Genomic DNA, 13988 nt, shown 5'->3' with positions numbered 1-13988 from the left:
AAGAGGTTGTTGGATCTACATATCATAGCACATGCATTTTACGTCCTCATGTATTCCGTTCAGGGATGGATTACCGACCAGGCCAATGGGGCCAGTGCCCGAGGGCCATTGACTACCCGGTGGGGCCCTGGGATTTAAGGTTACACGATCCAGTTTGGCGATTTCCCCCTGCTCGAATACCCATCAACAATGAAAACGACCCCCCGCACCCCACCCCTTCCAGTCAACAACTTTTTGAAGGGGGCCCTTGGAGATAATTTGCCCCGGGGCCTTTGCAAGTCATAATCCGCCCCTGATTCCGTTACTCCCCAACCCTGGTTAGGCAAGATTGACTACTTAAGCCTAACCGTTCTTAGCACTGAGAAACAATGCCTATCTACATCAGGTGTTTTCAACGGAAATCCACTGATATAAACAAGTATATAATTATTATTGTAATGTTATTATTGCTATAACTGCATAAACGTAGTTAGTCACACAATGTTATATAAATACATAGACAGGACCAGAAACGTCAACGCTTTAATAGTGAAGTCAGAAGTTATATAAAAATGTAACAAGCATAAAGATTCAAATGTGTGATTTAGTTAGTAAAATAATGTCATTTCAGACCAACAGGATGATCAAGTGGCTGGAGTAGCTCTGCAGCCCATCAGCAATAGCAAAGGGGCATCTGTTTACTTTCGGTGATACGTGACGCGGACGCTTCCACTGTAGACCGCTTCGTTGATTATAACAGAGCCTATTTGCTTTTGACGCATCTCGTCTGGTGTAGCAGGGCGAAAGCCTAATTTATACAATGGAAGACGCCAAACTTCTTTCTCTGAAACAAACTACATCAAGTAAGAGATCGTACGAGATGGCTCAACTTTTACTTGCACAGAGAAAAATAAACAAACCAACGAATGATACTATAATGATTTTTAGCCCCAAACCCTACACTTAAGCATTATTTTACTAGGAAAATAACTTGTGTGCCATGGAACAAAGAAAGCTTTGGGGTTTGGAACAGGATGAGGGATGTGTATACAAGGTTATTGACATACTGTACATCAGTCATTTGTATTGCATAAATAAATATGGAATCCCAGATAGCATGTCAGGTTTAGATATTTTCATCTGAAAAGCATCACAGTCTAATTAACATCTGCTAAACATCTTAAAGATCAGATTTACAAACATTCTTAATCATAAACGTCTCAAAGGCGAAATATCCTTATTGGCATTTGTCTTATAGACGTATTGCAGGTGAGCAAACAATATTAACGCACACATCAAATAGACGTCTGAGTGATGTATGTGTGCTATCAGGGAGGAGTTCAGACATTTACTTGCTTTTAATAAAGCGTTGGATTGGAGGCTAGCTAAAATCTGGTGCCAGTATTGAAATTCTGTTTGTTGATTGGTTTGTGTAAAAGACGTACCTTTTCGCACGAGCCAAGTCGTACGATATCTTACGATTTCGCCATCTCTAAAGAATTATTATGAGTTGTCTTGAGACTGTTGTCCAAAACTGTGTTTATACTACGCATAGCGTTGTTTCTAAATGTATTCGTTGAGGAAAATAAAGAACGTCACGTCCAAACCACACACATTGTTTTAACCAATCATCAACGCTTTGCGACTAGCTGAGTTCTCCTAGGCCAAGAATTTCAAGGACTCGCTCAATCACTCACCAAACGTCTTTGCAGAACAAAAATGTCAGAAGTTTTAGCTGAAATAAGTATACAGATGTTCTCAAATTAGTTGGTACCCTTACAGCTCATTGACATTATGCTTCATTACTCCTCAAAAGTGATTAAAAGCTATTTTATCATGTATATTTGCATGCCTTTGGTATGTCATAGAATAAAGCAAAGAAGCTGTGAATAGAGATGAATTATTGTACAAAGATATTCTAAAATGGCATGGACACATTTGTTGGTACCCCTTAGAATAGATAAAGTATTATGACTTGCAAAGGCCCTGGGGCCAATTATCTCCAAGGGGCCCCCCTCCACCCAAAAGTTGTTGAGCCGGATGTTCATTGTTCATGCTCAACTTGATGAGCAGGGGGGATTGGGGGGTAGGTGTTTGTTGTTCATGCCCAAAAGGGTTTTCAAGCAGGGGGGATCACCAAACTAGATCACGCAGCCTTAAAGCCCAGGGCACCCCCGGGTAGTCAAGGGCCCCCTGGTAGTCACTGGCCCCTGGGCATTGGCCCGGTCTGTAATCCGTCCCTGAGTATCACACATGTCTACAATCTTGTAATCAGTCATTCAGCCTGTTTAAATGGAGAAAATTAGTCACTGTGCTGTTTGGTATCATTGTGTGCACCACACTGAACATAGACCAGAGAAAGCAAAGGAGAGAGTTGTCTGAGGAGATAAGAAAGATAGTAATAGACAAGCATGGTAAAGGTAAAGGCTACAAGACCATCTCCAAGCATCTTGATGTTCCTGTGACAACAGTTGCAAAAATTAAGAAGTTTAAGGTCCATGGAAATGTATCCCACCTCCCTGGTGGACCCTGGTATCCCACAAGGATAACTGCCAAAGAGATACAAGGTGAAGATACGTCAGATTCTGATCGCACCATCCGTCGCTTTTTGAGCAAAAGTGGGCTTCATGGAAGAAGACTATCAAGTCATTCTGGAGCGAAACTACCCATTGTCAGAAACCTCTGTCTCAGTCGCAGGTCATAGGTCCTCCAACAGGATAATGACCCAAAACACACAGCTAAAAGCACCCAAGAATGGATGAGAACAAAATATTGGACTATTCTGAAGTGAACATCTTTGGAAAGAGCTGAAACTTGCAGTCTGGAGCAGGCACCCATCAAACCTGAGATAGCTGGAGCAGTTTGGTCCAGAGGAGCGGGCCAAAAGTGAGAGCTACAGAAAACATTTGATTGCAGTGATTGCCTCTAAAGGTTGTGCAACAAAATATTAGGTTAAGGGTCCCGTCATTTTTTGTCAATGCCATTTTTATTTGTTGTTATTATATACAATATTATGTTGAATAAAAAATCTAAAGTCTGATTTCTATTCAATATGGAATAAACAATGGTGGAAAATTGGGCATTCTTTGATTTTTGTGGAGGATGACCAACAAATTTGAGCACATCTGTATGTGTATATATGTGTATATATATATTTAGGCACCCAGTATGTATAAATTAGCCTTTAAAAAAGTTCTGACAGTGTCCGAAATTATGCATTGCAGTTGTGCAGGTAGACCGCTCACAAGATGGCCAGATGACTCAAAACATCCAGTCAACGCCGTCAATGTGTATCGTATAGTCTGACATAATGTTGCACCGTGTGTCATGGCTTTTACCCAAGATCTCATTGGGATCATGTCATTCAGTCAATGTAAATTACCATAAAAATCGTAGACCATGCACCCAGCTTAAGACGTCAAATCGTGTTTTCAAATGTTGTGGCTGGGAAGCGCATCGAAAAAGAATGTGGCCATAATTGGCCAATAACAGTTGATCGCTACCAGTGTGATTTGCTAAGAATAGGCACTTGTTAAAAGGCAACATTGGCAATTGGCCCAAGAGAATAGTGCCCATCTTCACCATTGGCACTGAAAAATCATGTATGGGCGGGGTCCAGTGCCGTCCAATCCCAGACCAGTCTGAAGTTGATTGGCGCACACTAGTCATGTTCAGTCAAGATGTCAAAAAGAATCCCTATCTTTATGTGTCTTAAAAAACGGGAGTCTCAAGTCTTTATTTTGAGTGCTAAATGGCATACTTGGTCTTGTGGCCTTTGCTTCCATGTGTCCGAGAAGTCCATGAGACCATAGAGTGTCCCATTTGTCATTTTAAGGATAAAAAATAGCCCTCTTTGTCGTCCGAAATGCACCCTCGATGTCCATTATACGAAGCCTGTTGCATTGTGTCACAAAAGTGTGGACTCGAAGGAGGACCGCAAGGGCTGAGGGCCGAAATTAGGACGGGCCGACGTGTCTTCAGTGTGTTAGCCCAGCGATGAGGTCATCGATTGGAGCGGTCTCTGCTGGGTCCAGTAATCTGAATGCGTGACTGAAGGTAATGAAGTGTGTGAACAGCGTGTTGAGGTGAGGGTGTAAGTCCATGGCGATGGCATCTTGGTAGTGGGCACTGAACAGGTGAGCCAGAGTACGGAAGAGCATTACAAAGACCTTCTGAATCAGGAACATGAATCCAGGAGGGAATGATGAGCCTAGACACACACACACACACACACACACACACACACACATTTACTTGGCATCTACAGTGCATAAGTATAGTCACTATAGCCGAACCTTTCTCCAAACCCTCCACGTGTTTAGTTTTCTTGCATTTTTTTAATTTTAAAAGAATATTTGGTTTTCAATACAAGTTGAGATCAATCGACAGCGTTTCGAGGTTACAGTGAGGCACTTACAGTGGAAGTGAATGGGGCCAATTTTTTGGAGCGTTTGAAGGCAGAAATGTGATGATTATAATTTGATAAAAGCACTTGCATTAAATGTTATCATGCATATTGTTTACTTTGTCTTGTGGCTATACTTTTAAAATGTTTACGGATCGTCCCATTCACTTCCATTGCAAGTGTCTCACTGTAACCCATTTATTTATTTATTTTTATAAAGAAAAGGAGGGACAAGTCCAAATGTAGTTTTGTTCTGTCAATATTCTGCCACAAACTTGTATTGAACACAGAATATTCCTTTAATCTTATAGTATTTACTTCATTTCTGAGTTGATTTCCCAGCTGAAAGCACTCCTGAATGTCTTCAAAAGGATGTTTTGTCAGATTTAGCTCACTTTTGGGTACAATTCATGACCTTGAGTGGCTTTTTGCTTTTAGATAATGGAGGAATGACCCCAAAATACTGTCTTCAACAAATTGGACTTTATTATTAACACCACAAAATGAAAAAATGACTAGAAATAACAATTGAAAAACTATATACAAGACTTTGCTTTGTTAATAGCTACAAACGGCCCTGATAGAATATAACAATTCATTTTGTAAGATTAATCGCCATTTAATTTATGACATTCATTTCTAAATGCACTTAAAATCTTTTTTTTGTTTTAGTAGTAGAAATTTTGGTAACACTTTACATTAAGGTTGTATTCATTGTAATGGTCTGTACTTATATAGCGCCTTTTTAACCAAAGCCCTTTACAGTGTCCCACACACACCAATGATGGCAGAGCTGCTATGTAAGGTGCTAGCCTGCCATTGGGAGCAACTTGGGGTTCAGTGTCTTGCCCAAGGACACTTTGGCATGTGGAGTCATGTGGGCCGGGAATCAAACCATTAGTGGCCGACCCGCTCTACCACCTGAGCCACAGCTGCCACAGCATATATTAATCTTTGTAAATGTTAGATAATAGAAATACAATTGTTCATTGTTAGTTCATTGGTTAACAGTGACCAATGTTAACAAATGAAACCTTATTGTAAAGTGTTACAGAATGTTTAAGCATCATACCTGCCCTGGTGGGAAACACGCGTTCGTCTGTAAGCAACTGCTGAATGTAGGACATGGCGTAATCGATGTAGAGTGTCGCTGAACACTTTAATTTCTTCCCCTGTTCATCCGTCCATTCATACAAACTGAAAACACATATGAATACATCCATACTTCATGACTCATTTTGAATGCATCCCATAATCGTATTTACAATGTTATAGTAGTTTACACCAAACTACTATAGTTAGTATAGTTATGGTATTTCCACTGTCATCAAAAAGCTTTTCACACTGTTTGAAGATCCCATATGAATTTTTCAATGTTATTGCTGTAACTGGTATTATGGTAGAATTTATAGTTGCAATGGTAAGATTTTGCCAGGGTACACACATTACATGGTACTGAGTATGAGCTGATATCGCCTCATTTTGTTAATTTTTATGCTAGTTTGTTGTGTGTTTTCCTCACATGTTTCCAGGGCTTTTGGCAGTCGGACATGCATTTGTGGAGCAGAAATCAGACAGAGAGCTGATGAGGAGAGTTGCATGCTGGAAGAATGCGACAGCTGGAAGAGATGGTGAGACAGAGAGTTAACGCAGTTTTAACTGTTGTGTCCAGTTGCATGTTTATGTTGGTCTGTTTGTGTCTAAGTGGATGGTTCTTGGCCAGAATAAGCTGCAAAAGACTTAATGCTGATAGTCAAAATAAATGCACTTCTGAACATTATACATACGTTAGCGTTAGATACAATATTTTTTAAATGTTCCCGCTGAATTAGTCTCATCTAGGCACTTTTGTGAGTGTGATAATACAATTTCGTATGTTTGTAATTAGGCTGTGTGCAGTTGCAGAGGTGAGTAGTAACGAGCTACATTTACTCAGTTACATTTACTTGAGTAAATGTTTGGAGAAAAGGTACTTTTAAGAGTAGGTTTAATAGTGGGTACTTTTTACTCTTACTCAAGTAAATTTCGAATGACATTTTATTTACTTTTGCTTTGTTACCATGGGCAACGCTCCTTTCGTTACATTTCTGTTTTTGTTTAAATACGTTTTAATAAATGCATCATTTATTGAGAGATTTCTGAACCTTACAGTTGCGCTCTCACTCGGGTCAAGCTCGTGGCAGCAGCAGCAAGTGCGCCAAACAAACTCATTAATCGTTCAATGATCTAATTTTACACCAAGACAAGTGGATATTTCAGGATTGCAATTGCAGCTCCAACTTATGTAAACTTGTTGCGGCGAGTTTTGGCGATTGTGATAACGTGAGCTTGTTTGAGTTGTGGTGATGGACATTTTCGGTGTGATTCTGTAACTGTGGGCTAAAGACATCAGTTTCTATGCAAGCATTTTTATATCAGCGCCTACTATATAAATCCATGTAAACATCCGCGTTGTGTAAATGCATTTTGCTCTGTCTATACCGTGCGTGTGTGACTACTGGTGCACACCGTACAGTAACTTTGCGTTTGACAGATGCGGCTCGTATTTCTAATGGACAACAGAGAACAAGCTCTGAACTTAAATAAGCCTAACATGCTTCCAAATACAGAGATAATGTGCAGTTTACCCTTAATGGACAGAACTAATGATATCAATTCTGTCTACACTGAATATACTGCAACCGAATCATTTAGGACTTTAAAACGCTGTGAAATAGCAAAGGTTGCCATTTAATAAAAGCATGATCTTGCTTCTTTATATTCAGCGTGATGTATGATTGGGCCGGTGGAATATTGTTTGCGTTTTTCACTGTAATAATGAAAAGAAACTGGTTTCCAAACTTCTCTTCTAACTTCTAAAGTGCCCTTAAAAGTGATAGTTCAGCCATAAATGTTCTGTCATCATTTCCCCACTCTCATGTTGTTCCAAACCAGTGTGACTTTCTTTATTTTGTGTAAATAAAGAATGCAATGAAAGTAAATGGTGATTATAAGGCTAACATTCTGCATTGAAGGAAGGAAGTCATAAAGGTTTGGAACAACATGAAAGTGAATATTGAACATTTCCTTTTATTATTATTATTATTACTCTGAAATACATGTTAAATATGTGTTCATTAATGGAATATTGAAGATTAAACACAGTATATTGTTACATATGAAAGTAACTAGTTACTCACTACTTGAGTATTCTTTTAATTTGATACTTTTAATTACTCAAGTAATTATTAACATCATTACTTTTAGTTGTACTTGAGTTATTATTTATTTTTAAAGTAACTGTACTTTTACTTCTGGTTGCTCTACCCAACTCTACCCAACAGTTGTAAAATAGCATTCACGTGGTGTGTGTGTGTGTGTGTGTGTGTGTGTGTGTGTGTGTGTGTGTGTGTGAGTGAGATTGAAGACACACTGTTTGTTGCTATCCACTCCTGCTGGTCGAGGCCATGTGGCAGTGCAGAGAGGGTCAGGAGGTCAACGTCAGTGATGCGTCTGGACAGGAAGTGATGTTGCAGGTAAGGTTTAACCTCAGCAGATGTGATTGGATGTAGGCTGTTGTTTTTTCTGTTACACACAAACAAACACAGTTAAAAAAAATCCTAAAGCAATGATACTGGAATTTCTATGATACTCAGTGGCAAGAAAAATTATGTGAACCCTTTGGAATTAGCTGGTTTTCTGCATTAATTGGTAAAAAAAAAAGTGTTCTCATCTTTATCGAAGTCACAAGTATAGACAAACACAATGTGCTTATGCTAACAACACTCAAACCATTATAATCTATCATGTCAGCCCCAAATCATGATGCTCCCCCCGCCGTACTTCACCGTTGAGATGATGTTAACATGTTGGTACGCTGTGCTATTTTTACATCATACGTAGTGCTGCGTGTTCTTCCCAAACAATTCAACCTTAGTTTCATCAGTCCACTAAACATTTTCCCAGTAGTGTTGTGGAGTGTCAAGGTGGTCTTTGGCAAACTTCAGGTTCGCAGCAATGTTTTTGTTGGAAAGCAGCGGCTTCCTTCATGATGTCCTGCCATGAACACCATACCTGTTTAATGTTTTCTGTATAGAAGACTCATGAACAGAGATGTTAACCAGTTCCAATGATTCCTTCAAGTCTTTATCTGTCACTCTAGGGTACTTTTTACCTCATTAAGCATTCTGCAGTGTCCTTTGAGTCATCTTGGCTGGACGGCCACTTCTAGAGAGAGTACCTATAGTAGTAAATCATCTCCATTTATAGACAATTTGTCTGTGGACAGATGAATATCTAAACTCTTCAAGATAACTTGGTAATGCTTTCCAACTTTACTAATGTCAACAATTCTTGATCATAGGTCTTCTGAGATCTCTTGGTCCACATCAGCAGATGCTTCTTGTGAATAGCGAACTCAAAATGTTTAAGTGCTTTTTATAAGTCAAAGTAGCTCTAACCCACACCTCCAAACTAGTTTCATTAATTGGACTCCAGGTTTACCAACTCCTGACTGTAAATAGCTTTTTTTGACATCGTTAGTTTGTGGGTTCACATACTTTTTCCAAATTACACTGTGAATGTTTGAATGATGTGTTCAATATGTAAAAGAACAATACAATAATTTGCGTGTTATTAGTTATTAGTGTTTGTTCATTATTGTAACTTTTTTAAAAATGTTATTGTAAATATTTTAAGACAAATGTATAAAAATAAATGAAGGTAATTCCAAAGGGTTCACATACTATTTCTTGTCACTGTAATTACATTATAATAACAATATGTATTATTAATTATTATACATTTATAAATATAATATAATTACTGTAGAATTACCCTAGTTCTCTGCCATATATATATATATATATACAGTGAGGAAAATAAGTATTTGAACACCCTGCTATTTTGCAAGTTCTCCCACTTAGTAATCATGGAGGGGTCTAAAATTGTCATCGTAGGTGCATGTCCACTGTGAGAGACATAATCTAAAAAAAAAATCCAGAAATCACAATGTATGATTTTTTAACTATTTATTTGTATGATACAGCTGCAAATAAGTATTTGAACACCTGAGAAAATCAATGTTAATATTTGGTACAGTAGCCTTTGTTTGCAATTACAGAGGTCAAACGTTTCCTGTAGTTTTTCACCAGGTTTGCACACACTGCAGGAGGGATTTTGGCCCACTCCTCCACACAGATCTTCTCTAGATCAGTCAGATTTCTGGGCTGTCGCTGAGAAACACAGAGTTTGAGCTCCCTCCAAAGATTCTCTATTGGGTTTAGGTCTGGAGACTGGCTAGGCCACGCCAGAACCTTGATATGCTTCTTACAGAGCCACTCCTTGGTTATCCTGGCTGTGTGCTTGGTCATTGTCATGTTGGAAGACCCAGCCTCGACCCATCTTCAATGCTCTAACTGAGGGAAGGAGGTTGTTCCCCAAAATCTCGCAATACATGGCCCCGGTCATCCTCTCCTTAATACAGTGAAGTCGCCCTGTCCCATGTGCAGAAAAACACCCCCAAAGCATGATGCTACCACCCCCATGCTTCACAGTATGGATGGTGTTCTTGGGATGGTACTCATCATTCTTCTTCCTCCAAACACGGTTAGTGGAATTATGACCAAAAAGTTCTATTTTGGTCTCATCTGACCACATGACTTTCTCCCATGACTCCTCTGGATCATCCAAATGGTCATTGGCAAACTTAAGACGGGCCTTGACATGTGCTGGTTTAAGCAGGGGAACCTTCCGTGCCATGCATGATTTCAAACCATGACGTCTTAGTGTATTACCAACAGTAACCTTGGAAACGGTGGTCCCAGCTCTTTTCAGGTCATTGACCAGCTCCTCCCGTGTAGTTCTGGGCTGATTTCTCACCTTTCTTAGGATCATTGAGACCCCACGAGGTGAGATCTTGCATGGAGCCCCAGTCCGAGGGAGATTGACAGTCATGTTTAGCTTCTTCCATTTTCTAATGATTGCTCCAACAGTGGACCTTTTTTCACCAAGCTGCTTGGCAATTTCCCGTAGCCCTTTCCAGCCTTGTGGAGGTGTACAATTTTGTCTCTAGTGTCTTTGGACAGCTCTTTGGTCTTGGCCATGTTAGTAGTTGGATTCTTACTGATTGTATGGGGTGGACAGGTGTCTTTATGCAGCTAACTGACCTCAAACAGGTGCATCTAATTTAGGATAATAAATGGAGTGGAGGTGGACATTTTAAAGGCAGACTAACAGGTCTTTGAGGGTCAGAATTCTAGCTGATAGACAGGTGTTCAAATACTTATTTGCAGCTGTATCATACAAATAAATAGTTAAAAAATCATATATTGTGATTTCTGGATTTTTTTTTTTAGATTATGTCTCTCACAGTGGACATGCACATATGATGACAATTTCAGACCCCTCCATGATTTCCAAGTGGGAGAACTTGCAAAATAGCAGGGTGTTCAAATACTTATTTTCCTCACTGTATATATATATATATATATATATCATATTTATTAAATATATGTACTATATATAGAAAGGTTTTGTCACATTTGGCTCACAGCTGGGGACCTTTAGTGGATTGTTGGTTTTAAATAACTGAGGCAGCAGTAATATGATTGAATTGCTCAATATTTAATTTAATTTTACTGAATTTAATTTAATTACAATTATTGCAATTATTATTATTATTATTATTTTTTACATACAATAATATAACATTTACATTCGTTTATTTAATCTTTACATTAAATTAATAAAATAAATTTAATAATTAAATTTAGCTATTTAAAACATGAAGTAACGATCAAAAATTCTGAAGCAATTAAAATAGAATTTCTATTATAATAAAGCCACGCCCACACTAATTACGCCTCTCATTCACACTGAAACTAACTGTGTGTTTACTAGTCGATTTAAAAGCACAAATACACCATGTGGTCTCAATTAATAAGGCCATGCCTGCATGCATAGCGCTTATGAAAGAATTGGCAAAATGTTATTTAGAGGTGGATTTAGATGGAGAGTGTGTGTGTATATATATATATTAGCATCTCACAACGTTTCAAAAGTATGTATTGTCAACTACCTATAGATAAACCTGGCACATGGCTCAATAAAAGTGTGACAACATGCCCCAACCTGACTTTCATTTAAAATACATTTGCCCCAAGAACACATTTAAACCTTTCCATCAAAATCTATATAGTTATATAGTTGACCCCTGCCTCAATGTATGCCGGTGTGCTTTGATTTATGTTCGCTAGTTTGTTGAGCCATTCCAGAAATATGATAATAGTGAATATTCACTTCAGAGGGTAAAAGTTAAGAGGGCTAACTTGAGAGTGAACATACAAAACCTCAGCTAGAGGAAACACACATTTGCACACTTGAAATTTTGCTCCAAATCTTATTTTTACTGAGATATAGCGCTTGTGGCAACTTCCCTGTGACATCTAGCCCCGTTCTCCTCTACTGTATATTTAAGGAGATTTGGCAAGCTGCAGAGTGCAGGTCTCACGCTCAAATTTCAATGATTTCTCTGTCGCAGTACAGCTGTCTGCTAGTTAATATTTGTTTAAAATAGTTTTGCTGAGGCGCACAGCAAACAGTTTGAGACCACACACACACACACACACACACACACAGAGTGTGGCGTTACACAAGGACACACATGGCTGTAGTTTATTTTCTAAAGTGTGCACACGGGGTTGTTCATTTCAGGTGTGATTATGTAGCGTGTGTGTGCACGTGTCTTCCGTCCGCATTAGCGAGCAAACGAGCACAATATCCTTAAAAGTCAGCAGCTTCCTTCCATAGACAGCCCTAATTTCCCTGTATGCAAAAGCCACACGCATGAAGGGAACACACTGGCCTAGAATGTGTTTACACAGAGACTGAGGAATCTGAAAACGGGAGCGCCAACCTCCGAATTCAACCTTGAAATAACTGATAGTGTGTGTTTGTGTGTGGAGGGTGTTTGACGGGATGGCCTTGCCCTAATTGATAAAAAACAGACAGTGATGTGGTGTATCTGACTTTTGTATAGTTTCCCCAAAAAGTACTTGGACACTTAAGCCATTTTTTCCCTGTAGATGTATGAATGTATTTGTAGATTTTAGAAATGAATGAATGTCATCGCATTAGATAACTGATGTAAGCATCCTCCAGTACAGTATTACAGACACCGTCAGTGCCTGAGTTGGCAGAGAATCGCCTGTATTGGTGGAGATTTACATTGTCATCTCACACATGCATGAATCCAACACCTCTGTGAGTGATTGATTATAGTTTATTGTTGCAAGATTATTTGTTGTTTAGATTATTTTCAGTTTAGTTAAAAATATTTTTTAGTTTTGTAAATGTTTAGTTTAGATTTTTTGTTTTAAAATAAAAATGGTTTCATTTAAACTTAACTAAACAAAAACATTCAGATATAGATAATATATAGTTACATTTTGTGTTTGGTTTAGTTTTTAGTTTTCAATTTAGTTTAATTTAGTTTTGTTTAGTTTTCAGTTTAATTTTGTTTTGTTTAGTTTTCAGTTTAATTTTGTTTTGTTTAGTTTTCAGTTTAATTTTGTTTTGTTTAGTTTTCAGTTTAATTTTGTTTTGTTCAGTTTTCAGTTTAATTTTGTTTTGTTCAGTTTTTAGTTTAATTTTGTTTTTTTCAGTTTTTAGTTTAATTTTGTTTTGTTCAGTTTTCAGTTTAATTTTGTTTTTAGTTTTTAGTTTTCAATTTAGTTTAATTTTGTTTTGTTTTATTTCGTTTTCAATTTTGTTTTTAGTTTTCAGTTCAATTTTGTTTTTAGTTTTCAGTTTAATTTTGTTTTTAGTTTTCAGTTTAATTTTGTTTTGTTCAGTTTTCAGTTCAATTTTGTTTTGTTCAGTTTTCAGTTCAGTTTTGTTTTGTTCAGTTTTCAGTTCAGTTTTGTTCTGTTCAGTTTTCAGTTCAGTTTTGTTTTTAGTTTTCAGTTCAGTTTTGTTTTGTTTAGTTTTTAGTTCAATTTTGTTTTGTTCAGTTTTCAGTTCATTTTTGTTTTTAGTTTTTAGTTTAATTTTGTTTAGTTTTCAGTTTAATTTTGTTTTTAGTTTAATTTTGTTTTGTTAATGTTTAGTTTAGATTTTTCGTCTAGTTTTTAGACGAAATTTTAACTAAACAAAAAAAATAAACTATAGGTAATGTATAGTTACATTTTGTGTTTGGTTTTTAGTTTTTAATTTGGTTTGGTTTTTTTATATTTTGTTTTTAGTTTTTTAAATTTAGTTTCATTTTGTTTAGTTTTCAGTTTAATTTTGTTTAGTTTTCAGTTTAATTTTGTTTTTAGTTTTCAATTTAGTTTAATTTTGTTTTGTTTTATTTCGTTTTCAATTTTGTTCAATTTTGTTTTTAGTTTTCAGTGTAATTTAGTTTTGTTTAGTTTTCAGTTTAATTTTGTTTAGTTTTCAGTTTAGTTTTCAGTTTAATTTTGTTTTGTTTTCAGTTCAATTTAGTTTTTAGTTTTCAGTTTAATTTTGTTTAGTTTTCAGTTTAATTTTTAGTTTTTAATTTGGTTTGGTTTTTTATATTTTGTTTTTAGTTTTTTAAATTTAGTTTAATTTTGTTTTGTTTAGTTTTCAGTGTAATTTAGTTTTG

At 37.1% G+C, this 13988-nt stretch overlaps 1 protein-coding gene across 1 annotated transcript in view; it reads right to left on the bottom strand.

Moving 5' to 3' along the window:
* Positions 1 to 14: 14 nt before the first annotated feature.
* LOC127661346 (MOB kinase activator 2-like) overlaps positions 15 to 13988 on the bottom strand; it is a 16550-nt gene continuing 2576 nt past the window's right edge. Inside the window, exons 2-5 of the mRNA XM_052151995.1 lie at positions 7797 to 7948; positions 5907 to 6003; positions 5457 to 5581; positions 15 to 4189 (exon numbers count right to left, since the gene is read on the bottom strand). Coding sequence (XP_052007955.1) covers positions 3957 to 4189; positions 5457 to 5581; positions 5907 to 6003; positions 7797 to 7948 — 607 coding nt within the window. The 3' untranslated portion in view covers positions 15 to 3956. The remainder of the gene's footprint in view (positions 4190 to 5456; positions 5582 to 5906; positions 6004 to 7796; positions 7949 to 13988) is intronic.

The sequence above is a fragment of the Xyrauchen texanus genome, chromosome 21 (assembly GCF_025860055.1).
Source record: "Xyrauchen texanus isolate HMW12.3.18 chromosome 21, RBS_HiC_50CHRs, whole genome shotgun sequence".
Classification (NCBI taxonomy): domain Eukaryota; kingdom Metazoa; phylum Chordata; class Actinopteri; order Cypriniformes; family Catostomidae; genus Xyrauchen; species Xyrauchen texanus.
The sequence above is the reverse complement of the archived record's forward strand: the minus strand, read 5'-3'. Positions and strand labels throughout refer to the sequence as shown.